The sequence below is a fragment of the Podarcis tiliguerta genome (genome assembly GCF_965153285.1).
Source record: "Podarcis tiliguerta genome assembly, chromosome: 8".
NCBI classification, from domain to species: Eukaryota; Metazoa; Chordata; class Lepidosauria; order Squamata; family Lacertidae; genus Podarcis; species Podarcis tiliguerta.
Window position 1 is genome coordinate 29,015,224 of NC_139541.1, and position 27,469 is coordinate 29,042,692.

At 40.0% G+C, this 27,469-nt stretch overlaps 1 protein-coding gene across 4 annotated transcripts in view; it reads right to left on the minus strand.

Moving 5' to 3' along the window:
• ZNF536 (zinc finger protein 536) overlaps positions 1-27,469 on the minus strand; it is a 449,202-nt gene that overhangs the window by 164,827 nt on the left and 256,906 nt on the right. For all 4 annotated transcript variants that reach the window (XM_083451812.1, XM_083451813.1, XM_083451814.1 and 1 more), the window contains one exon: positions 8,990-9,142. In XM_083451812.1, coding sequence (XP_083307938.1) covers positions 8,990-9,142 — 153 coding nt within the window. The remainder of the gene's footprint in view (positions 1-8,989; positions 9,143-27,469) is intronic.

Sequence of the window (27,469 nt, forward strand, 5' to 3'; positions counted from 1 at the left end):
AACAATATCATACCACTTTAAATAATTATGGCCTCCTTCAAGGAATACTGGGAGCTGTAGTTGGTTAAGGGTGCCAAGAACTGTCAGAAACCTATGCCTCTTATGAAGCTACAATTTCCACTTCCCTGGAAAGAGGCACTGGTTGCTATACCATTCTGATTATCTGTTTCAGGCCCTGCTCTTCTGAGAATTTTTGAAATGATCATCCCAATTATTTGCCACCCACTAATGGAGGTAATGAACTGGGGCAGCCACTTCATTTCAGCTCAAGTGAGAACACGTGAGAATGAGAGTATATCCTTACTCAGCCTATTAACCACTGTGGAAGGATTCTTAATTGCTTGCACAGGCCGTGGCAAAATACAAAAGTTTTCAGCAGGTGTTTAAAAGTTGGCCCAGAAAACAGCCGCTGAATCTCTGTGGGTAGAATGTTCCCCAGGACTGGGCCAATGACACTAAAGCAGTGCCATTGCTACCATCATCCCTTAACCATGGATCTTGCTAGCTAGGGATGATGGGAGTTGTAGTCCAACAACCGCTGGGGATCCAAGTCTGAGAAACACTACACCAGGCATAGGCAAACTCGGCCCTCCAGATGTTTTGGGACTACAACTCCCATCATCTCTAGCTAACAGGACCAGTGGTCAGGGATGATAGGAATTGTAGTTCAAAACATCTGGGGGGCCGAGTTTGTCTATGCCTGCACTACACTAAAGGCTCAGTTTCTTGTGGTTGTTAAACGACAACAAAGACAACACAATGCTCCAGCAGATGATCTCGGTGATCAGCCTTGATTGTAAGGGTTGAGGCAGTCCCTGAGGCACCCTGGGTCCAAGTTGTTCAGGCCTTTGCAGAGTAATACAAACAAAATCCATAAATTGGATACAATCCAGTTAAAGCTCTACTTCCTAGTCATCATGGCCACCTACGGCTTAGTGTGCTGAGGGAGGCCATGTGAGTGTCACCCTCCCCCTAAGAACCTGACCTGAGGAATCCCCCTGGACCAAGATGCTCTCCACATCTTTTCCGCTTTCTCTTCACCCATCCTGTTCCTTGCAGCTGTGGACTGATCACATCACGAGGCCTAAGACCACCATTTCCCAGTTGATTGGTCCACATAGGCAGGGCTTAGGAGCCACCTTGTGGAGAGTACAAGCGGTGGATCAAATCCCTGACTCATTCTGAGGCAACTGGTGGTTGCACTGGAATGGAGGGAGATGGTGGGGAACCAAACTGCTTGCTGGTATAATCTGCAGCAGTGGTAGCCATAGGGTGGCACAACTGGTGTACTGGGAAGGGGGGCATGTTGCAGAGGATGCCAAAGCAATGCTGTACAATGGAGTGTGAGAGGTGGAGGGCACCCAATTTTAGTGTTGTACAGGGCACCGCTGAAATTTAAGAGCCCAAAGTCTGCCACTGTCTGCAGGGGCAGGATCTTCAGCTAAGTCGGTTGCGCCTCAGCCTACTGGTTGCCATTGCTTGTGGCCTTGCAGCAGGCTGTTTGCTCTTCTTCCATCTCGCCTTGACTGACTGGCTATAGGAAAGCTTTTCCATCTGCCTTGTCCCCACCGCACTGCCTGGGACCTTTATAAGGTGAAGATGCTGGCTAAGTATTCTTATTTTTCTTAACATTCTTGTAGGGAATTTTCTTTGCCTTTGGGGCTGGAATACAGATGCGTTTGGTTTTTAATACAGTTGAAATGTTTTTAATTTGTATCAGTTGTATTGTTAGTATATATCTGTTTATTCTTGTGAGCCGCCTTTTTGGCTGAAAGGCAGCTTATAAATAAACAGTAACAGAACAGATGTCCATCTCACCCAGCTGCCATTGCAGCAGGTGGGACATGAATAATTTTCTCCTCAAATGCTAGTTCTCTAGCATTTTTTCCCATCTAATTTATATTTAAAAACTACCTGCCACCATAGATAGATATCCCAAATTTTCAGTGGCCAAGCCAGTCCTACGTAACAACAGATACAGACACTATTTTTCTTTGTGGAATGGGTTATTTAATCAGCCCTCAAGGATTTCTGTATACCATGCTATTGGGAAAGGTATTGGACATGCGACCAATGTATTTCCAGTGACAAATGTGATAGAATCATGTTTAATAGAATCAATAAAGTCTTCAGTACAGTAACATACTAGTGTCTTTACAAACTATTTCTAAATGTTTCACACTAAAGGATATCCTTGTTAAGAATTATCACACCTGAATGACAGCATAAATAATATTACAAAGCCATTGGGTCCAATCCAGTCAAAGTGAAATGCTTTTAAATTCCATTGTCTCCATTGATTATTATGAATAATGCATACTGCAAAACATAAAGGAGGTGAGATTGCAAGACCAGCCACTTCGCTTTGGGTACTTTTGCATTCAATGAGATCAGCCCAGGTCCAGTGAAGTAGCTCTCTGGACCAGTTTTGTGCAGTATGAAACTGGTAAAAATGATACTAATACAGAAGATGCAAGGGGCAAATCATAACCTGCTCACTAGTGGAGCCTCATTTTCATATTTATTTGCCGCTTCGACACATCATGAAACCAGATCCACCATCTGTCTGTCTCCCCAGAATTAATCCAATTGGAGAGCAATTTTCCCGCAGGTCTAAAGTAAGGTTACCAGATTTTTTCCCCAATGAATCTGGGGATAATTGTCAACTTCAATGGATTTTGTATGGGGGCTGATTTATGAATCAGGGGACTGTCCCCAGGAAATGGGGACGTCTGGTAACCTTAGTCTAAAGGAGAAGCAGCAGCTCACATTTGAAATATAGGACTGAATCAAGCCTTTGGTCCATCTCACTGAGTGTTGTCTACTTGTCTACACTGACTGGCTGTAGCTCTCTAGAGTTTGAAGGCAGGCATCTTTCAAGTGCTACCTGGAGATGCAAGAGATTTAACCTGCAGCCTTCTGCATGCAAAGCATCTAGGAGTGGCATTCAGCAGCAGCCGCAAGAATGGTTGGCTTTTAAATTTTTATGTACATATATTGAAATAAACAGTGAAGAGTCTCTCTGTAAGCATATTCTAATAAAAAATACCAAACTGATTTTTAAATCAATGCAGCAGTTATTGATAACCCATTTTATCAATGGCACAGTGAATATTTTAGAAAAGAGCTGCAGTACGGTTTAATTAGTTCATTATTATGCCTCTTCCTACTCAGTAATTTCTTTTATCATTCTAATCACTCACTTCACACTTTTGAAACCAAATGGAATATCAAAGGTTCTGTGGGATTATTTTTGGATCATGCACATGTTCCCCACATAGTTCATCTGTTTGTCAGAAATACCAGTCGCATTCTGAATCTCTTTACTCCCTTGCTATCGTGACTGGGAAAGATGCAAAGCAAAGACAAAGGAAAGGTATACGATTATTCCATACTCTTGTATTCTGGGTTTTATATTACCTTCTGTTCTATTGCACAACAAACAGAAGAATGTTTTAATTTTTGCAAAGCTATATAATTGAATTTAAATCCTATCTCGGATATTTATTTAGTCTTTCTACAGGTCTTTACATAGTTAATACTGGGAGAAATAAATATGGATGCTCCTTAGCTCTGAAGCTTCAGTACATTAATATAAACTGTACACCAATTCCCCCAAAGCATATATATGTTGCAAACCTGAAGACTTTTTACACAGCTGCTTATTGCTAAACAGTGTCTTGTCCAGAAGGGGACAATCTGTGTCTCTAATTGCTGTCAGTGAAGCTGAGATTCATTATGTGACTTTCCCATTAAAATGTGAGCATTAATTTGTATAATGAAATATCACCCACTGCAGTGTTCATTAGCCATGCCCTACTGTATACGCCACATTGTTAGCTACCTAGAAACTGTAGTTAATTTCACTAATGGATATTTCCCTACTTAGTGTTTGGTAGGAAATTTATACTGTAACATTACCTCTTAAACTTTTAAGGAAATTTAAATTCAATCAATTATTTTCAACAAAAGTTTGGGATGTCATTAAGTCGGGAAAAGGCAAGCGGTACAATGTTAAGGATTGAGTTATCTGGAGAAATATAGAGAAATGAAAGAAAGCCCCTTTTAGCTCAACTTTGAAATGTAAGAAGAAAAGATTTTCAATGACAAATTTCTCTCTTCTTTTGGAGCATAATGCTATTTTCCCTCAAATATTCCTGCCTCCACATGCTTTCTGAAAAGGGTAAGTGTAAATGTGTGTGAGAGAGTATGCATTTGCATTTATTTAATACAGAAGTGGGTGACTGTTGGGCCCGTGGGCTGGGTGGGCCTGAAACTGGCTCTCATCTGGCCCTTCAGATTGCCTCCTACCATCAGCTGCTCAACAGTCTATGGAGAAAATGCTAGGTGAAATTAAGTGAAGAATTAAATATATGCCTGTTTCCATGCTAAATAGCTTTGTGTCCCCCTCTCTCTATGTGACTGTCTGTGTACATTAAAAGCATGGCTTATATGTAAGTCTAGTCCTGGCCAGTAGTGGAATACAGCCCCCAGCAGCTTTCTACTAAGTAATGTTGCCCTTGGCCTGAAAAAGGGCACCTGATTTAACATAACTTAATTTATAATGTATCCCATAGTTTCCTTTCAGTTTAATGTTGCATAGCCCATTAACTTCAAAGAAGCAGGGAGGAATTACAGGAAACAGTAGCAATATGGTGGTCAGGGGGATAGCAGGAGAAAAACCCAAAGGGAAAGAGTTGTATCACCAAAGGTCAGCTGGCCAGTACTACATCCGCAGGTGGGAATAGATGAGGGCAGGTGGGTATTATAAGGCTTTCTGGGGCTACCAGTGGCAGGTGAAAAATAAGACTGCATAGAAATGTTACACAGAGGGAACGTTGTGATAAAAAGAGCTCCTAGCAGGCAAGCATGAAGGGCTCACCAGGTATCACTGCTTAAAATAACTACTACACTGCTGTTTTGAAGGCACTTTGTCCTCAACAGAAGAGGGACACCTCTCCAATGGTAAGAGCCATGAATTGCTACTTAAGGCACAAATGAGCAGGCTGAATTATCTAAATGTAGAAGTTCTTCTGTAGGGTTTATGGAGGACCTGGGCTTTCTGCTGCTGACCAGTCTTGAATATTCCAGCCTTACCTATGAATTTGGGAAAAGGATGGAGTCATTCAAGGGCCTGCAAACACTCAGGTATTCTTGGGAAACTGACTAGTGACGAATTGCTTTCTAACCATCAGGTGTTGAGAAATCCAAAAATAACAGCTGAGTTAATGCAGTGTCTAAACACAGCAAAATGTTGGTTTTAATCACTCCAGACTTTTAATGAAGTTAAAGCACTGCAAAAAATTGAGGAACTCTTACCCAGAATAACTAAACTAACCGATATGGCATTTGTTTAAGAATTGGTACCAGTTCTATCAAAGAACATAAGAAGTTGTTTTTAAAAATTCTAATAACCCTTGTAATTGGTGATATTACATTGTTTATCATGGAAATTTATAACATGCAAGACTTGCATTCCATTTCAACATATTCTTGTTATTATTTTATAATACTTTGTTCTTTACTTAATGGAAATTGATCTTTATCTATTTTAATATTGTTGTGCTTTTAAAATACTTTGCAAATGTTGTTTGCATAGACTGTATAATGCCTCTGTGAATTCATTGTCTTATTTTTAATAGCAGGTTTTCTTCCCAGGATAATTTTCTTAGTAAGTTTTAGGGCTTTATTTTTATAGATAATAAAACATATTTATTTCCCATAAATTGAATGGGACAGGTTCTGAAATAACAATCAGTGGTGTGTATTAAACAAAAAAGTGACCACCTAATTGCAATAAGAGTATAGATATATGCAAAGGATAAATAAATGTAGGGTTCCCCGCTCCAACCCATCGCCCCCAGTAACACTTGTTTTAGACCTAAGTATTAAAGTATTATCAAATATTTATATATTGTATTAACTGAGTTTTAAGTGAATCTTTGGATTACTTTTTCAGGTAATTAATTGCTTGATGGATATTCATGATTTTCCATTAGCACAAGTACAGAGAGAACATGGCCCTTCTAAAATTAATTACTCTTAAAAGTTCAATTGATTTTAATTGAAGGGACTTACTGTACAATCCTGTAAGACTTGGGCATAGGCCTTACGGAGTTCAGTAACACTTCCATTGACCTCTTGGTATGCAAATGCAACATGATGTTGTAGCTGACCAAAAAACAAAGGCATTCTGAATTTTTAAAGTCTCTAAGAAATCCTGCTCAGATATCACACCAGGTTTATGGCTCTGAAACTTCCATGGATTTCCATACATACACACATCAAAAGCAGGAGTTTCTTTAGGGAGGAATGAGAAAGATATATGTCCATAAAAAGGTTCATAAGATCCCTGCTGGGTCAGGCCAAAGGTCCATATCTGGCCAAAGGTCCAACATCCTCTTTCACACATTGCCCAACAAGATAACCCTAGAAGTTTGCAAGCAGGGCACCTAGATGTTCTAGTTAGCTTAAGAGCTAATAGTTCATAGACCCATCCACTATGAATTTGCCTAATCACTGTCAAAGGCTAAATAAGCGGTCATTGCCCCTTTTGTGGAAGTAATTTCCATCCATGAATCTTGGATTAAACATTTATTCTGTCCTTTCTGATTAAGATTTATTGTTTAACAGCTTGCAAGCCTTCAGCCTCACTGGCTGCTCTGCATCAACTGCCAATCAATTTCATGTTCTGACCTCAGACATCTATATCACGTCAAATAACTCATACACCTAAACACATGTCTGTCATATATTTCACACATGTATTTTTCAACTATACTAGTGTATCTCCAATAAATGCTTTGGCATTTATTTTGCATTATATGTTTCAGCTCATCGCCATACTTCCAAAGCCAAGCTGTCTACAAATTTATTACACTGTTAGAGAAGCTACAGAGGTGGGCAGTACTTTGAGCATTTAAATAAATGATTGCTGATTTTCTTGCTATGCAAGCTTTTCCAAAGTATCAACATGGAGGCCTTATTTAATTGTTATGATACTCACAGCATGGGAGCTGCTCCAGTCATGGTTTCCTACATGAAAAACCCCCATGTGGTTAGACCTGCTTACTTCCTATGCAAGCCCCACCACTTTTTGTGCTGATGTGACAGTGCTGTAGGAAGTAACTGTGTCACTGTGTGGTGCAATGAACCACTGGAAAAAAGAAATCCTGTCTCAGTTTCTACCAATAGCTTTTTCTCAGCATCCTGAGACATGAGAAGGAGAGAAAGTTTCCAGGGACAAGTTTTTAGGGATAATTCAAAGTGCTTATTTCAACCTTTAAAACCCTATAACGCTCAGGACTGCAATACCTCAAGGACAGATTTTTGTCCATCTGGACCAGCCTGGACCCTGTAGTCCTCATCAGAGGTACTTCCCCTTCTATCCAGATTGAAATGCGGAGGGTGGCTACACATTTTCAATGGTTCCCCCACCATCCAGTCTGTGGAATGGTCTTTCCATGCCTAGCACCATGCTTATCAGTCTTTCAGCACCAAGCTAAGGCTGGTTTGCTTAATCAGGTCTTTCGTAATTAAGTTGCCTCATATGGTAGTGATTGACTTCTAGTGGAGTGGGTAGGACTTGTCCTTATCAATAGGTTACTAGAGGAGAGTTCTGTGTATTTTTTATGGTTCATTTTGTTGCATACTATATATTTTTCTGGTTTTAAATTGCTTTTATTTGTTTGCATTTTAACTTAAGAAACGGCTTTGAGAATTTCTCCTTGTATAAAGTCACTGACAAATGTAATAAATAATAATCTTCTTGGCAGTTTGTTAAGTGTTTCCTTGTGTTTTCTGGGTGCTTATTAACTAATAACACTGCAGTGCTATGGAACTGGGATATGCTGCTGTAATTCTGACACCCATAAAGTTAGGACTGAGTCATCCCTGAAATCATCATATTAAAAGCACTTCTTTTTTACCTAGAAAACAGGTGCCCTAATATCGTTGTGGGCGACTGCACATCATACCCAGACAAGGAACTCTGAAAATTGTGGAAAACATGGCAAAGTGCAGCGGCCTACTTTTCTTTGGGAATAGGCAACCATCAGTTTTGAATGCCTTGGAGCTATTCCTTGGTGATTTTTCTTGCCTTGAGTATTTTTGCCTTACGCATTTAATGCCTTGCATGTGTGTGTTCTCAAATGTAAACATTTTTGCTATTATTGCACACTGCTCTGTATATTTTCCAAACAGAATAGCACTATAGAAGTTTTATAAATAAAATAAATATGGTTTGTGTGTTTATTAAGAAAGTCCAAACTAGGCACTCTTTTATTCATGGTAAACACTTTGTATAGCATTTCTAGAGCTAAGACAAAACCACCTTTTTAATTTCATTTTTTGCTTTCGTTAATGTTGCAGTAATATGTTTCAAAAATTTGCCCATTTCCCATCCAAGTCTTTGACACTAGAAGTGTGTGAAAAGCTGGCTTGGAGACTCCAGGGAACTGCGCAGTCTCTGAGCTAATTCGCTAGGAGCTTCCCTGAGCTGTGCCCTGTGGGATAGCTCGCGGCTACAGAGTTTCCTGGAGCAAAAACTATTTTGTAAAAAACAGCCTTTGGGCACCTTTGCACAAGTCTGTGCTCTGATTAGGGCCCAGGAAATGAACAAAGAAATACATGTGATATTCTTAACTGTTCAACACAAGACTATCCTTTTCTGAGCACGGGAAGCCCAGGGTGAAAATCTAAACTCCTGAAGATTTGGCTCAGCACTCTTTAAAAAATGCAGAGTGCTTCACACCTTTATATTGACAATCCTAACAATTCAAAGGTAGATCCATACTGTCACTCCCAGAATGCCAGGGGTGTTGGTGACATTCTGGGTTCTTGCTTGTGCTGAATACATGGCAGGTGAGAACTGAACTGGGGATTTCTCGGTTCACAGTTCAGTTTCATAGCAACCACACATCAATACAACACCATATGTGCATTAGTTTCTCCCCTATAAAACATCCGCTATGCTACGGGGAGATCTCACCTGTATGTATCCTCAAGTGAACTTTTAAGTGGTGCGATGTCCTGAAAGTTTTCCCACAGTAAGGGCAGTCTTTCATAGCAGACCCAAGGCTCCTGTCTCTCAGCAAAGCTGGTTGCTGGACTCCGACAGATCTCCCAGCTTCGTCGCCGATATCTGAAATATAGAGAGTGTTCTCACATCATTTCAGCACATGTCAAGGAGTTGTTCTCACTCAAACTGCTAACACAACACAAAGCTAAACATGTCAATACTACACCTGTCTGTTTCATTCTTTAAATCTGACAGAATGCTGACAATTCATGTATTTTCTTGTTATTCTCTTAAATTATTTCATCTTCCCCATCGTCGTTTTAAGCAGCATATGGTACCTTTATACTGAACTGAATTAGACAAGAAAAGAAACAGCTGTGTCAGCAGCTGGTTTGATTTCTTCTTTTGCTTCATTCCTATTAAGTACTTTCTCATCCTAAAAAAAGTTTTGTTTTTTAAAGATTTTTTTTTTTTGCTGCATTGAATTTGGTTCATTGTTAATCAATATGCAAAGATATACAGAACAAAATAGAAGTCCCTGTTGAAAGTTTTCAAGGCTGAGAAGACTATTATAATTATTACTACTACTAATGATAATAGATAGAATGTCAAGGAGATGGAGGAATTCTACATTCCTAATTCATTAAAAAGGATTGTGTTGTTTTTTTAAAAAAAGAGAGAGTGTAAGCACAAGCGTAAATCTCTCACGGTGAAATCAAGGAGACTTAAAGGTACTCAAGAAATAATTGCACCCAATGTTTGTTCTAATTGTTTGAAATTACACTTGTGGCTGCCCACAAACCATAACAAGTTATAGCTCTCTATGAGAATGCTGTCACTATTATATCACACAGGTGGGGGTAGATGATTCCTGGGTTGCGAGTGTGAGAATTTTGTCCAGGTCAAAACAGTTGATTTCCCAATATTTTATTTATTTATTTATTGCATTTAAATGCCACCTTTTTCTCCAAGGAGCTAAAGGTGGTGTACATGGCTCCACCCATCTCATTTAATCCCCCAAACAACCCTGTGAAGTAGGTTAGGCTGAGAGGCAGTGACTGGCCCAAGGTCATTCAATGAGTTTCACGGCCAAGTAGGGGTTTGAACCCAGGTCTCCCAGGTCCTGGTCCGACATGAACATAAGACTTCAGGAAATTAAATGATCAAGGCCTGAAACTGGCTGAGCCTGGAAGGAGCATGAAAAGGAAACCAAAAGCAGGTAATACCGCAGACTATTGAATACAACTTAGTGGCCAAGCCACTTGCATGCAAAAGTCCTTGGCTGAACCATCATGATCTCCATGGTAGGGTTGGTAAAGATTCTGGCCTCAAAACTTGGAAGCTGGCTGCTAGTCAGTGTATGCCAGTGGTTGCTAGCCTTTGGTCCCCCAGATGTTGCTGGACTACAACTCCCATCATTCCTGACCATTGGCTGAGCTAAGGGGAGTTGGCATCCAACAACGTCAGGGCAACCACAGGTTACTCATCCATAGAGTAGACAGTACGGAGCTGGTTGGATCAATGATCCAGCTCACCTTCTATGACGGGAGTTGTCTTCATAATCCCAGAGAATGTCCATGGTAATTTACCTGGATACTTAAGCCTGAATAAAAACCTCACTGTAGGGCAATGGGAAGATTCCGAATGGATTTTCCCTAGGCCTCCAGAGATAGATACCCCACACAGGGTTGGGGGCACTTTCCCTCTAGTTCTTTCCACTGAATTTTCAGCTGTGTCTGAATTAATTCATCTCATTCTGAAAATGGGAAAGGAGAACGCTAAGTGTCTTTTCTTCTGAAAGCGCTGGTGTGCTGGTGGTGATTTCTCACTTCTGTGTTCAGAAATAATCAAGAGGAATATGTGACAGTCCCTGAAGAAGAGAAGGGGGTGAGAGCAGCGTGCTTTGGCTGCAGGTGGGGTTTTTAAAATATTTTAGTTGTGGATATGCAAAGTTTTCTTTTGTGTTTGTTTTCAGCTAGGACTGTGAAGGCTTTCTGTTGCATCATTTTTCATTGGCAATGTTAGCAATAGGAAATTCATCAAATAGCCTAGAAAAGAGTGGAGTGACCCTATTACCCAGGAAGAGGTGGGATGAGGGAGGTTGTTGTTTTTTTGGAGGTGGGTTGAAGAATAGAACAGTTAGACATTATGTGCCTTTTCACTCTTCTGGGTTTTGTTTTCTGAAAGGTTCCTTGTAGGCCAAACCAGTTTGTCCACAGGTCTGTTCCTGAATTCCAGGTTGAGTCAAAATAGATTATCTATGATTTAATCATAGGTGAGGAGGCCAACTTGCATTTCATCCCTGAGACCTGGGTCAAGAAAGCTTGGAGGAGTTAGTCTCTCCCAGCTCTGCCTTTCTGGGTCCTCAGTACAGCACCAGGAGAAGAATGGTTGCTATAATTATTTGCATTCTTTTTGAAATCCTTATGAAAATTCATCAGCATTTTAGTGTGAATCTCTCCTAATATATACACATATCTGCAAAGCAACTTCCCCTCAAATAAAACATTTGTGTGTGCTGTTTGCACTAATTTGTGCATTAATATGCATACTTGACCCTAGTCCATGCATTTTTGCACAAATCACTTTGCTGGAGAACTGCGTTGCAAAATTCAGAGAAGTGCACATTTTGAAGGACAGCTGTATTGCATTTCACATATTGTATCAGAAAGTGCGAATTAGGTGGGCTCCCCATTAAACGTGAACTGAATCCCTAACTGGAGATGTATTTAGAGTGACACCAAACGACAGGAATGAGTCAAGGCATGAAGGGGGTGGGGGGTGGGAGTAGAACCTCTGCCTTGAACCAGAGAGAGAGAGAGAATTAGTAACAAGAAATACAGCAAAGGGATACTTATGTGGACTTAATGTATAGGTTTCTTAAATAACAAATTAAAATGAAAACAAATGCCTTTCCAGTTATGTCATGTGATTAAAACACCTACTGAAGGAATCACAGATATTCATGAACTTTTGCTGAACAAGAATAAGTTTAGGTTTGTTTTTTAAGATAAAAGTGAACAAGTTAATAAAATAAATATATGGCTGATTAAGATTCTCTGAGTGTTCTGCTTGAAATGCTAGCCAGTTATAACACAAAGTATATGTTAGAAAGCTAGCAACAGACATTTTTAATTATTCACAGGATTTAAGAGTAACATAATGCAGAATCTATGTGGTCTTTCAAGCAGACATGGAGAGAGGCTATTTTATATTTCTCAATTCCTCAAGGACTTCTAATTGTCACAGTATTTACACAGTATTGCATATGGAATTCAAGAGAGAAAATTACGCTGAGATGCAAAACTGGGATATAGGAAGCATATATGTGGTGCAAAACTATGCCTGTGCGAAGGCAATTTTATATATATATTGACTGTGATAAACAATGTGCAAAAAAGGCGGACACCCCATATCAACAGATAGCTAAAGCTAACAAGCCACTGATGATGAATTTACAGAATAAAAGTACTAGTTATGTTTTGCTAGATGTCATTCTTAATGACAGCTTGTTAGACATTTCTCTTTTATCTTTCTATCTAGGGTATGTGTGGCCCAATAAAAAAAAGAATAAATTTGTAAGATAAACAGCTCGCTTTGCAGATTTAAGAGACTAATTTTCACTTTACACAAAACTGATTCCTCCCCCCTCCCCTCTTCTTCTTCTTCTTTTGGTGAAGCTAGAAGGCTGTGGAGTTTAAAACTAATCCCTCCGAAAAAGCAAACTGAAAACAACAAGGCAGCGCAACGTGTGGGTGGTCTGAAGAGTTGTCCTTTAGATTTAAGTAGACATACAGTAGATAGCTCCTCCAGTGGGGCCATACCTATAAGGACTTTTTTCCCCACAGAGAGCACATTCATGAGGTTTTAAAGCTGTGTTGAGGGCTTTCTTTTGGCCTGTCTCTCTGTCTCTCTTTCACATAAATACACCCCCTTCTCTAAATTGCAGATACCTGAATGAATAGCTCTACGTGGTCAATGAATACTAGAGGTTTGAAACTTTTCATCATTCTCTTTCCACAGAACTCAGTACTTTCACTCCCAATATTCAATTTATTTATGATGTGCTTCATTTATTGTTTATGACTACTTTTGTAATTATGTAAATCATTTCATGTTGTAAGCTGCTTTGAGCATGGTTCTAAGTACAGAAAGGTGGCATACAAATCAGATGATAAAGATGTTGATGATGATGATGATTCTGTGTTGCAATTCTAAACACAGCTACAAGGAAGTAAGCCCCCATTGAACAAAGCAGGACATATTTCTGAATAAGCAGGTATAGGATTGCACTCTTATTTAAGTAATTCAGGCAGCAATTTTAAATACCCTTACTAACACAGTGTGAGCTATTCCAAGAAAAAATCCATGTATCAGCACAGGGGTGTAGAATATGTTTAAAATATGAACAGGCAATAACACAAACAGAAACATACAAAACAACTAGTATTAAATTAGCAACAGATGTGCCTCAAGGCCTTTCCATTCCTTCCAGGCACTGGCGGAGGAAGAGGCATGCAGGGGGAGTGCACCGCCCCTGGCAGCGCGATCCTGGCGGGGTGCAATCGTGGCTGCCCCCCGCCCGTGCTGGGCACCATGCGCCCCATAGGTGACGCGCCACGCCCCTACGGGTGGAGCGCAAAGCCCCTGGGATGTACACCAGCCCAGCACCATCTGCTCTCCGCCCCCCAGTGCCAGAGCATGAAGCTCCGCCACTGCTTCCAGGAGCGTCCTTGAATGCATCAAAAGAACTTACTGCAGCATCAGTGCAGGACAGGGATATTTGAAATGTTCGTTTGATATTCTAAACCTCAACTCTTTGAAATGTTAAATCATTATTTCATAGTTTTGTCATATAGGGTAGACAGGTATGATCTGCAAGCAACGAAACTGAATAGAAACAACTGTCTTGGTAAACCCCCCCCCCCAATTATTATTTTTTTGCAAGTCAATTCACCACCCAGAACTGGTGAGCCATATTTGGCTTGGTTGATCACCAGTTGGGCAGGCCTGATGTAATGGGCACTAGAGAAAAGACTATATTGATTAGTTTGCTAAACACTCCCTGCCCTCAAACAAGGTAAGGAATAAAAGGGAAGAGCCGCACAGTCAAGCACACAAAAGCAAACAAATGAAATTCTTCAGTGGTCTTGCAACTATAGTCATAACACAGGAAGCAAATAGAATTGAGCAGATGTCCCAAGATTAAACTATACTTGAACTGAATTCATAATTATACTAAATTGGGCCCCTAATGTGGTATTGTGTGGGGATGTCCCTGCATTGAGGTAGAAGACTCTCATTATGCTTCTTCGGCATTTCCCACAGCTCAGGATATTTTGGTTGTTCCCTCATCACAAGACTCAGTGACAGATCTGGATTACAGGCAGCTGGGGCAATATAAGGAGCCAAGTAATATTTGTACAGTGGGCATTATAAGGAGCAGGCTGTAGGATAGTAGGAGTACATTAAGCTCTAGGGGAGTATGATTGCAACAGCTTAGGAATGTTCATGCACAAACATACACAGTAGAAAAACCATGTTTGTGGGTCAAAGACCTGTGGGATTTGAGATTTTGAGGACCCTCAAGGGATAATTGATAGAAGCTGGCATTGAGTGTGGAATATCCAAGTTCATTTCCTTCTACTATGTTTTTGAGATCAAAATTATAATGAAATGTGTTTCATTATAACTGATTAGGCTCTTCTGCAAGTTGCAGGTAGTGATGAAAGAGGAAGTATGAGTGACTCATTTACTCGTTTCCTTCTTTTGGCTTGCAAAGGATGAGCCACATATAAACCTTGTGGGCATAAAGCAAAAGTGCTTCACACCAAATAATGGATTCGTAAGAAGTGAAGGTTCTTCCTCATTAGCCACTTTCAGTAACATGCGAAAGAGATAAAGTTATTATGAAATGTCAGATCTTCAAAAATCTAAGAAGTCATAATTTTGTTATTTTCACTATCATATTTGGTGGTACATAAACATTATTTACAAAATTATGAAAGATATAAGTTCTAAGGGATAGACAGTGGGTGAGATCCAACACAATTTTGTGCAAGATACTTGAATCCTGACATTGCTGCATAAGCAGGAATGCATGAACGGTCAGCAGTTGTGCTAGGGATTGTGCAACATCTTTTGAAACACAAGATACTTGTTGGATTCAGGAATCCTGCTACACTAAGAATGGGACTCCTGTTGGCAGAATGGCTGTTGTACAAATAGGCTGCCACAACTGGATATTGCACACTATCAGTTAAACAAATTAATAATAATAATAATAATAATAATAATAATAATAATTTATTTATACCCCGCCCATCTGGCCGGGTTTCCCCAGCCACTCTGGGGAAGATTAAAATACATTAAAACATCAGTCATTAAAAACTTCCCTGCCTTCAGATGTCTTCTAAATGTCAGATAGTTGTTTATTTCTTTGACATCCGATGGGAGGGCGTTCCACAGGGTGGGCGCTACTACCGAGAAGAGTACTACTGAGAATGCCCAATTCCCTGTAACCTCACTTTTTGCAAAGAGGGAACCGCCAGAAGGCCCTCGGCGCAGGACCTCAGTGTCTGGGCTGAACGATGGGGGTGGAGACGCTCCTTTAGGTATACTGGGCTGAGGATGTTTAGGGTTTTAAAGGTCAGCACCAACACTTTGAATTGTGCTCGGAAACGTACTGGGAGCCAATGTGGGTCTTTCAGGACCAGTGTGGAAAGTACAAATCAGATTACGTACAAATTAGTAGTTTATAATGCAGTGAGGTCATTCTGCCCACCCCGTATGTATTTTAAGTAGTGTTTTTTATGTTGTTGTAAACACCACAGAAGGAGCAGAATGTCTTCACCTGATGTGCATTGCCTGGGCCTACAACCCCCCAAAACCTTTACTCAATGAAGCTGTCATCTGGGCATGCACAATGGATGTCTCAAACGTGCACACCTTACATTTTCAGATTGTATGGAAGCTGGTTTTAGGGGAAACGCATCATGCAGCAGTATTTCTCAAGAAACTACAGTCTGTCTATGGATTGTGGCTAACTTCATGTGTACATGGCTTCAAACACCAGTGTTGGGAGCGCACTGGAGCAAGAGTGAATGAGAACGTGTACACAGCCTTAGTTATAATGATAATACACAACCTTGAAAAATCATATAACACTGGTTGGATGTATTGAACAGCAAAAAAATGTGCTTTTAGCTGCTGTTTGAAATCGAAAAATGTTTCATCGCCTCCATTTTTTTAAGTCAGAGTTACTTGCTCATAACTAATGCTTTTGGTACTTAACAAGCGACCTTATATTAAATATTCTGAAAAAGACACAAGCATTTTGGGCCTTTTAACAACTTGCTGCCTTTGTTATTTTATCAAAGGATTTAGGGTGCTTTTTTAAAGTGACCATGTATGGTCATGCTACACTGTTAAGCATTAATATGGATCGGCAAAGAATTTGTTGAAACAAAGAGCTATTTTAGAGTCGATTTGGAACAGAGCCCTGCCAATGAGGAGAAAATAGCTCTGTCCTGTTTGTGTAATTAGAAATGAAGATTATACGAAAATGCTCTTTTGGTAAGTGAAAAATATAGACTTCAGATTTTCCTGTTAGTCACTTGAATGGCACAGGCAAACAAAAGATCCAGACTGCATTGCTTTTCAGAGCAGTGCATTCTGAGTGAGTGTGTCAGATATACTAGCTTTGAAAACACATCAGATTTAAGGAAGGGGAGGCATGGGACTTTCTATATAGAAAAACCACTCATGGAAGCCCAGAGCAGCAGCGGCAACATAGAAGCCTCAAATAATCATAGTCAGTACTCTCAGGCTGCAAGTGAGCTAAGAGTTTTCTCATGCATGAGGAAAAGGAAGTTGGAAACATTCTAAACAATTTATCAGTAACTGGGAAAGCAAGATTTGCTGAATGAAGGATGCAGTTATATATTTACTGGTATAGCAAATACTCAACGAGGCAGGGTTTTTCATACTCCATGCCTCCTAATTCACTGCACTGCTGGCCTTTATGCATAAAGGTCCTACTCTAATGGAACAGGCCTTGCAAATATATTTCCAAGCTGATACCAACCTTATCTACCAGGTAGAAATCAGTATGAAAAAGTCTCCTATCCACACACAGACACCAATACATTTTTGTTTAATGAAAGCAGCTTAAAGCAACAGAACTGTAACTCAGCAGAGTCCTATTCAAAAGGTCTCAACCACAAACTAGTGTGTGCATGGGGAAGTGGGACCACATCTCATGGCTCTGCCCCGATGCCATGCCCTTTGTTGTTGGGAGCTTCTGTGTATACCCACAGGCTTCCACATGATCTGGAATAGTGCGGAAACAATATACACACAACTATTGGGAACAGCACACTAAAATCATCCACCCACCCACACAAATGTGTGGAGGAAAGCAGCTGAAAAGGCCTACAAAGTCTTTTTCATGATTCTCTTGGGTAATTTGCTAGATCTGAAGCACTTCTTTGCAAATTTCAGGCGCTGTACTATGTCTTAGTCCAGGCATAGGCAAAATCGGCCCTCCAGATGTTTTGGGGCTACAACTCCCATCATCCCTGACCACTGGTCCTGTTAGCTAGGGATGATGGGAGTTGTAGTCCCAAAACATCTGGAGGGGTGAGTTTGCCTATGCCTGTCTTAGTCAAAAGATTTAAAATTGGAAAGTAACCTGAATGGCCCAGAATAGTATCGATTGTATGAGATTTGCAAGAGATATCTTCTTGTGTTGAACAAACTCCAGGAGTGAGGTGGCTAAAAAGACCTGATGCGTCAATTTGATCTGGTAGTAAAGTAGCTTAAACAGTACCAACAGCTACTTACTGTGTCTACAGCAACATTTTGGGCTTGGATTTTCTAGTCGGATCCTATGAGCCACTGTGCAACTGACAGAATTGAGGTTAAGTGAGTAAAAGTGGACAACATGTATTATAAATTGTAATCTGTTGGCTTGTTTCATGGTTAAGTTGCCAAGCAGTTTCAGATGACTTTTCAAAATTTAGTCTCCCAAAAGTCTGGAATACACAATTAACCCTTAATGTAACTTGCAGGTGATGGGCTTTGCCCCTTTGACTGAACTGTAAACACTGGATTCTGCTGCATAGTGATCTGAAAGTATTACCAAATGAAAAATGTAAGCTGGCTTCATTTGCAGTTGTGCTCCTGTTCATCATGGAAGGGTCTGTGCAGGATAGAGGGTGGGGAGGATGTAAAGGCAAATGATAACCCATGCCCCTCCCAATTTCTTTTAAGTATGTGAAAATCCAAACATTATTATAATTCAGAAACCAGATGCCACCCTTCCTCTCCCATTCTCTAATTCATTTTGCTTTAAGGTGTGTGGCAAAGTGCAAAAAATCATTTGTAACTTTTTTATTCCAAAAAGAAAAACAAAGCTTTGGCTGTGTATACACCATACATTTAAAGCACATTTCAGCTCCTAAAGAACACTGGGAACTGAGTTCTTTAAGTGGTAAGGAGCTACAATTCCCAGCACCTTTAAGAAGCTACAGTTCCCAGGATTATATTTGGGGGGGGGGGTGTCTTGAAATGTGTGTAAATGCATGGTGTTGGTGCAAACATGGTCCCTTAAGGAACAAACCATGTTCTGAAAATTGTGCCTGCTGAAAGGAAAATTATTGTTCCTAGCCCTGCTGAAATTGCTGTATTCTTTTTAAAGCAAACAAACAAAAGCCTCCTTAAACACCTTACAATACTATCCATTTAACAGTTTGGCAGAAGGAAAGTCCCTCATGAACACTGGCCTGTGTCTTTCTCTTTAACCAGCTGAGTGATCGGAGCTTTTAATATAGCTGTTCCAATTATTGTAAAAGTCATCTAGTACCTTATAACCACAAATATTGACAGTTTATTGCACAACACATCCATGACATTTGAAGGTCACATCATACATAATACATACTCTTTTATAAAAGTGTCTAGAACAAAGAGATACATGATCAGCAATTACATTGTACTAGTTTTTGGTAGTGGTTTAGTTGTATTTAAAGAAAGAAATATATGCACTGTACAAAAAGCATGAAGTCTTCTTAATTAACACAAGGCAACCATTTTGTATACATAATTTCAATCAACAATACTTTGCTTAAAAAGACATAAATGGAAGGAAAGAAAGAAAGAAAAAGAAAAAGAAAACAAACTTGTCCTACCCTCTAACCACTCATTGATAGGCGGGAAAGAGCCTCAAGTAAGGTCTAATTGATCCCCCCCCCCATATATTTCAAGAAAACCAGAGTACTGGTCTTGAGACAAAGTGGGAGAAAGTACAGGCTATTACATGCCCGGGCCATTTCTGAGTACTTAAACAACTTGGGTCATAGACTCATGGCACAAATCTGCATAAAATTTGCATATGATACTGTATTTTTTTATTAGACAAGGTTTTCTGACTCAAAAATCGTGTCAAAAAACTGGGGTCGTCCGATACACAGATAGTGGCATGTAGGGGGGGGGGGAAGCGGCACACCCGCCAGCCAGCCAGTTGGTGGGAGTGCAATTTCCCCCATGCCACTGTGTGAAGGAAATGATCTAGGGAGTGTTTCCTGCCCACAGCTGCGTGGAGGGAGAAGCTCAACAACTTTGGGCCATCTCCCCATTTTCTTAAATTTGAGTCCCCCAAAATGGGGCGGTCTTATACATGGGGACGTCTTATAGACAGAAAAATACAGTAATTTGCAGATTTAAAAATTGGGCTGACTTCAAAGGGAAACAGGCTAACAAATTCTGACTCTTGCTTTCAGGACTTTCTCTGAACTATGAGGTGCCAATAGAGTTTTCTGGATTGTGCCCTGGGTCACAGCTGCAATCTGTTGCAACAACTACTGCTGTTGCGCGCACACACACACACCTACCTACCTTTGTCCAAGAACTAATATGACTTTGCTCTCTTTCTAGGACTCACTGGCACTTCGTTTTGCAATGTACCAACTGCTCTGAAAGCAAAATCTGTATAATATTAATCTGAGAAAAAGAGGGAAGGGTATGGAGACCCTACACCTGACACAAAAGACCCCTGGGCCACCCTTACCTGCCTAGAGATGGTGAATCTGTCCATTTTGATTTCTCATCATTCTAATATTAAGTTCGGTTCTCCACATTTGCACATCAGTTAGGTTTGTTTTTTAAAGTTCTCGTGAAAATTCATCAGCACTTTCATACGAATTCCTCATCCTACACTGATGATGATATGCGATTTTGCCTCGCACACACATTTTTGCAAAGCAGTTTCCCTCCAATATAATCCATTTGTATATGTTATTTTCACTTGGAAATGCACACTTTATGCATTTTCATACAGATTACTTGGTGGAGAATTGCACTGCAAAATTCAGAGAAGCACAACTGTTAAATGATGGCTGTGTTCCATTTCCTGTATTGTTTCGGAAAGTACAAATTAGGCAGGGTCTGCCTTTAAATAGGGACAGAATCAACTGTCTCCTCTATTGCTATCCTGCCTCATGTTCCTAGAACGTGTCCTCACCCCACATTCCAAATTTCCATATAGTCCACAAGATCCATGGCACTCAGAGCTGATTAAAACTTTGAAACTCTGACTTACGCATTCAGAGAAGTGGCTTGAAAATATTATGTCTCCTGCACTACCATGCAGAAGCACTTTTCAGCAGCCTTCAAATGGGGGCTGTAATATTTAAAAATCTGTTTCTACAAATTGACACTAGCATATTAAAAAGATGTCAGGGGTTGACACAAGAAAATTCTGATGACACAAACAAATTCTGATGAAAGCACCATTTTTGGTTGTTTCTGCTTTCCTATCAGAGAATGATTCTAGCCACAAAAACTTGTTATATAATGATGATGATGATATCCATCACTTCATTATTATGCATTTCCAGAATATCCCAAAATAAAGAGTAGGTTAGAAATGCAGGAATCTTGTTCTTGAGTCCTAGTAAAACAGCTATGTTTCCTAATGTAAAAGCCTTGAAGATAATTCAAATATAGGGATCTTGGGATCCCTGGTGAATTTCTGAACTTTCTTTATGGAACTTTGGATGATGTTCAACTACATTTTACTGAAAGTAGATGCATTGAAATGAATGCCCCTAACTAAGTAATGTTTATTAATTTTAACGAGTGTACTCTCAGTAAAACATAGTTGAATGGTGCCCTTTGTTACCAATCAATAGGGAGAATGGATGCAGTTTTTTAAACGGAAGTTTTATAGAAGTCAAAGTTATTATTCAAGATATTGAGTCAGATAAAAAGGCATATGACCGTAATTAATTCTGACTCAATTTAGCTTTCTTGGAAAGTGTGACTGAATAGCTATCACCTTTCTGAGGATGTCCATTTATAATCACCGAACAGAGGATTTGGCTGCTGCTGCAACAGTGCTTTGGAATTTAAGTCTGGTTGTCAATAAACTCATGCAGCTTCCTGACAAGTGGCAAGTGAACTTCAAGCCTCCTAATTAACCCCCTATGCTCATTTATTCGGGGAGAAAAAATAAAATAAAGGGTTACAATTTTGTCTGCTGCAAGCAAAGTTCTTCTGGAAAGAAACTTTCTAATTTCCATGAGAGTCAGCTTGGTTTCTTGCCAGGCTCCCTTCTCCAAATTTCAGATTCACTTGGGATGGTTTTGATCAACAGGTTGAATGTGAAGAAGCAGCTTGATTATTGCCTAGATAAGGCTAGTCCTTCCCGTACTTCATCCAGATTGTTTATTTCATTTGGAGAAAATTCCAGTGGGGGGATCTCTCTCAGTGCAGAAGCTGTCCAAACGGATCATCTTTTGTACTCTGAAGTGTTATTTGAAAGCAGGTGTTTGGGTACCAGATGGCTTTAAAGCCCATACCACTAGGGTTATAGCAGCTTCTGCAGCTTATCTGTGACATATTCACATCACTGTCATTTGCAGAGTGGCTACCATGGAGCTTCATAAATACTACTTCTTATTTTTCACCCAGCATTGTTCTCTTGATGCCAAGGCTAGATCAGATACCAAATTTGGAAGAGTTGCCTTACAGAAGTCCCTCTTTAATTAAGTCCTTGATGTCCTACTACCGGGATGCATGTCTGCTGCTGATTAATCTCAAAAAAACAAAACGAAAGGGAGATTCACAAGGGAGAGAAATATGCCATTCACATCAAGTACCATAACAACATACAAGGATTCTGCGAACAAATAGGCGTTTCTAACCTTGGGCCCTATCTGCACTATACATTTAAAGCAGTGTCATGTCACTTTAAACAGTCATGCCATTCCCTAAGAATCCTGGTTACTGTAGCTTGTTGAGGGTGATAAAAGTTGTTAGGAGACTCCTATTCTCCTCACAGAGCTACAATTCCCAGAGTGGCTTTAGCAATCAATCCCTCTTTCCAGGGAACTCTGGGAATTGTAGCCATGTGAAGGAAATAGTTCATCCAACTATCCCCCAGACCCCAAAGTCTCATTTCTGGTTAATTACCATTTGGATTTAGCCTTTTCGCCACCAACTGAGCAATGTCACATACAGGATGGTCAGACTTGCAGAAGAACAATTACTTAAAATAAGGCCTGATACACCTCCCAATTTAAGAAGCTACAGCGAATTTGTAAGTGCATACAAGATGACACAATATGAATAGTATCGATGGGAATTAACACATCTTCATCAAGATATGATATGGCTGAGTCAAAATAGCTGCCACAAATTTTCCACTCTATTTGCAGTAGGTGAATTTAGAAGAAATTCTCCAATACTTGGGGGCGAGTAAGAAAATTCCCAGAAAATTGTCTTCTGAGGAAATTTCTCCTTGGCTATACTGTTAGTTTACAACAAAGAGTGAAAGAAACAATGGGCTAAAAGCGGAGGGCTGGAATCCATGTTTCTTACAACAATATTAAAATGTATTAGATGGATCCACAACTGCACCCACAATTTGACCATATTCACAGATAGTAAAATTGGGGAGGATGCTGCTGAACATTCTCAGCAGTTATTCCGCATCTCAAAGGGAGCTTGGAGAAAAAGAAAATTATAAGAAAACCTAACTTTTAAGCTACATTTTGGCCTAGTTCTAATATGGGTGGCAGCTTTGATGCTTGATTTGATTCCACTCTCTTGGAGCATTTTCACTGGAATTAAATAGACTTAACAAGAGCTGGAGGAAGATCATTCATGAGAGGCTAAACAACATAATTTGACTAGAAATTTGAATTTTGCAAGAATTCAGCCGTCTCTGTTGGCAGGAACAAATGAATTAGATTCACACTGGAGTATTTTATTTTATATATTTTTTTTGCTAATTTGGGCACATAGGTATGAAGATGAGGAAATAAGTGGCCTCGATAGCATTGGGATTTATATCCCCCACCCCCACCCCAAGTAGATCTACACCATTTTATGAGCAACAAATGAAAACATAAAACATGCTATTTTCAAAGTATCACAAGGACTGCTTTGCAGATACAGTCAATTTCCTGCAGCAATTATAGGAGTGAATTTTAAATCTAATAATGTATGCTGATGTTTGTCAGTCAGCCTAATTGCATATACTTCTAGTGTATCCAGCCACTAAAACAGTAGCTTTTATCTCAGCCTGCGCACATGCACACACACTCAGGCGCGCACACACCAGTATATATTTATTGACAGATACACACAGGTAGGAAGGACTGGGTACTTCATCCATCTTGCTGGCTCAGCCAGGCACCTGGGTGTACAGCAGAGGGCATGTGCTTCTCTTTCTATGGAACCTTATTCTACATCCACCCTTGACAGAACTGGCAATCTGAAGGCAAAAGCCAACCCTGACTACCAAGGGAAACAAGCGGATGAGCAAGAAAGAAATTCAATTTACTGGTGAACCTACCTAGTTCACACTTTCTGGAACAATACAAGAAATTTGCACTCTCTGAATTTCACAAGCTAATTCTCCAGCCAAGTAAAGTGTACAAAAACACATGTACTAGGGTAAAATGTGCATAATGATGCATGTATTAGTAAAAAATAATATAGATAAATGCATTACATTTATGGAAATAGCTCTGCAAAAAATGTGTATATAAGGCAAAATTCATTTTTAAAGAAATGTGAATTTTAGGGGGAAAATACACTAAAATCCTGATGAATTTTCATAATGTTTTCTTTTTTAAAAATATCTAAACTGATGTGGAAATGTGAAGAACCAAAATCAGGATTGGAAAAATGTGATATGGAGGGAAACTTGGCATTGATTCAAGTGTAAAGGAGCTCAAAGTGCAGTGCCAAACCTAGGATGTACTTTCTAGCTCCAGTTTTGATCCTACAGGCCTCTGGTATTATCTAACAACTGCTGACGTCTGGTACCGACGCCTGGTAGCCTATAGAACTGGTGCAGAAAAAGCAGATCTTTTACTTAATATAGGACACTTTCCAGCTAAAGTTTGGGATGTTAAGTACCTAAGAACACAAGAATATCCTGCTTAATCAGGCCAATGGCTCATCTAGTCCAGCATTCTGCTCTCACAGTGGACAACTGGATGCCTGTAGATATCTCAGAAGTTAGATCCAAGCTCAGAAGAATGCTCCCAACTTGTGATTCCCAGAAATTGGCATTCAGGGGCATATTGCCATCCACAAAGTCTCATTGACTTTAATGGGAAAGTTGGGAAGATACTTAACATCCCTTCCACTGAAGGTAACTGGAATTAAGACTTATCATTTGAGTTTAATAGTATCCATAGTTAAATTATTCCTTCACTGACTCATAAACTCTGGATTCAAATTTTAACCAGCCCTGTTATGTATTGGGGTGTCCTAAATGACCCTAAAGTGGTACAATTTGTAAAACATTTTTCACTAATCTGTGTCATATCATACTTAATATATTATCCCCTTCTGCTTATTGTGGGATTGATTGACTGGTGTACTTCCTTTCCTCCCAAAGGAGTCCAGGGCGGCAAACAACAGGAAATTGAATAATAAAAACAATTCTGGTGCAGATTGGGAAAGGTTTCTCTTTTGAAGTCCTGGAGGAAGAGAAAGGTCTTCAGAAACTGCTGAAAAGGCAACAGAGACGGTGCCTGTCTAATGTCTGTCAAGAGGTGGGAATTCCAAAGGGTTGGGGCCATCACACATGTATGATGTTGTTGTTCCAGTAGCAAATGTAAGGGTATATCAAGCTTTCAAGAAACGCACTGGGTGGTTTTATTTATTTTTAACATTACAAGGTCAGGAAGGTCACACATTAAAGAGCAAACCAAAAGACCTGAGGTCCACAAGGACAGTCATCAAGGTCAGCTACAGCAGAGAGGAACTAAAACAAAGGTCAGGCAGGCCACGTCCAGGAAGGTTAGGAAGGCAACATATTCAGAAGGTAGCCAAAAGGAAAACCAGGATAGTAACACCTTTGGGGCAATGTGACAAAACACAGGAGGATAAGGAAGGTATTTCCAGGATTTGTTGTGAATATAAATAATGTATAAGTAATTTGAAAATGGCAATTTACCTGACAAGATTTATTTTGTAGAATTTACCTTTTGCAAGTTATTGTTTCCTCTCTATTATTCTACAAGCTTAATATTTCTAAACGCAATACTATTGTTGTATACAGTTTCTGTGCCTCCCTATATTTCAGGGATAGCGTGGTGTAGAGTAATTTTGGTGTCCACCATGCTGATTAACACTGTGGCTGCCTCATACACCATATATGTTTGCTGTATTTATTGTATCTCTGTCCAACAGTTCAAAAATGGATTTTTATTTCATTCAGTCAGATAAGAAAGTGATCATAGCTGAACTGTTATTTCTTCTTATAACGTTCAGCCAATGTTGTCTTGAGTGTTGAGTGTTGGGAGTAAGATCTCGGTGATAACAGTTCAAAACCCCATTCAGCCTTGAAGATCTCTGGGTGATGCTGGGCCAGCCACAGTCTCTTGGGCTAACCTGTCCCATAGGATTCTTCTGAGGATAACATAGGCAGGGAGAGAACCATGTACAGCACCTTAAACTCCTTGGAAAAAAGGCGGGATCTGTCTGTCTATCTGTAGCTATCTGGAAAGGGAGTGAGGGCCATCTTCTCCTTTGCCTCATGCAGCAAAATGAACCAGTGTGGTGTAGGGTTAGGGTGTCAGACTAGGGCCTGGCAAAGCAGGTTTCAAATCCCCACCAAGCCATGAAGCTCACTGGGTGACCTTGGGCCAGCCACAGTCTCTCAGCCTATTCTAACCCACAGGGTAAAATGGTTGGGAAAGAAGGATGGGATGTAAATATATTGACAGCTAAATAAAACAAAGTAAGTGTTGTATACCCATTCTAAGAACCACATCATTTCTCTTAGCTGTGCAGGGGATCTCACGCGTGGATAACTGTAGAATCATAACACATGAATGTGTTTTACACAGGGACAGTCTCCATAGCAAGCAGACAATATAATCATATCCCAACAGTCTTGAAATCAGAACTGATGGCGTTCAAAATGACATTCTCATGGCCATTTGAGTTTCTAGCAACACAATGGGTACAAGCATGCACCTCCTTTTCACTTTTAATGAAAAACAATGGCCCTGTCTAAGGTGATGTGCTTTCAGCATTGAACTACACCATGCCACAAACCCCTCTTTGCCATGTGGTTGCTAATATGCATTTGCAGGACTGGGCTGACATTATGATAAACCACACTTATTATTTTTTTAATTCCCTAAAGTCACTTTAAGAGAAAAATCGCATGTGTGTATGCACATACAGACACACACACATGATTTCTATGAGCATTTTAGCAACAAACATTGGAATAATTGAACTGTGCATTCCCTTGATACAGCAACATATAGGGCTGGGTATAGGATTCAGTCTAACTGAATGGAACTAAGGTCCCATCTAGGGACAGCTAGAGAATCTTCCAATCCTAACGCCCTAGGATGCTTAGTGAATTCATAAAATTATCATAATTAAAATTGAGCGACTTGAGTCTCAAATACCTGAAAGACAGCCTCCTTCCCTCCAGACATCCTTTGGTGTTAAGATCAGCAGAGAGGACCCTCTTCGTTGTTCTATTGTCCTCAGAAGGTTGAGGGTGGTGTCATGGGAGAGGGCATTCTCTGTGGTGGCCCCTAAGTTGTGAAACCTCCTCCCCACAGAGGTGTGTCTAGAGCCTTCATTATACAGCTTTCAGTGAATGCCAAAGACACATCTATTTATCCTTGCTTTTTACACTTGAGGTGCATCTTTTCAGGAACCGCCTTATTTCTGTGATTGTAAGCTACTTTACACTGCTTTTAACATGGTGTTTTAATTGTTGTAACTCTTCCTGGGACCTTGGGTTGAAGGGCAGGTAAATCATCATCATCATCATCATCATCATCTTGCAATTGCTGATATAGCTAAGCACCAGCACTAACTGTTACCTTTTAGTATTACCGCAAACAAAACTGATGTTTTATCCCCTGTAACATAATTTGTAATTTAACAGAATACCTACGT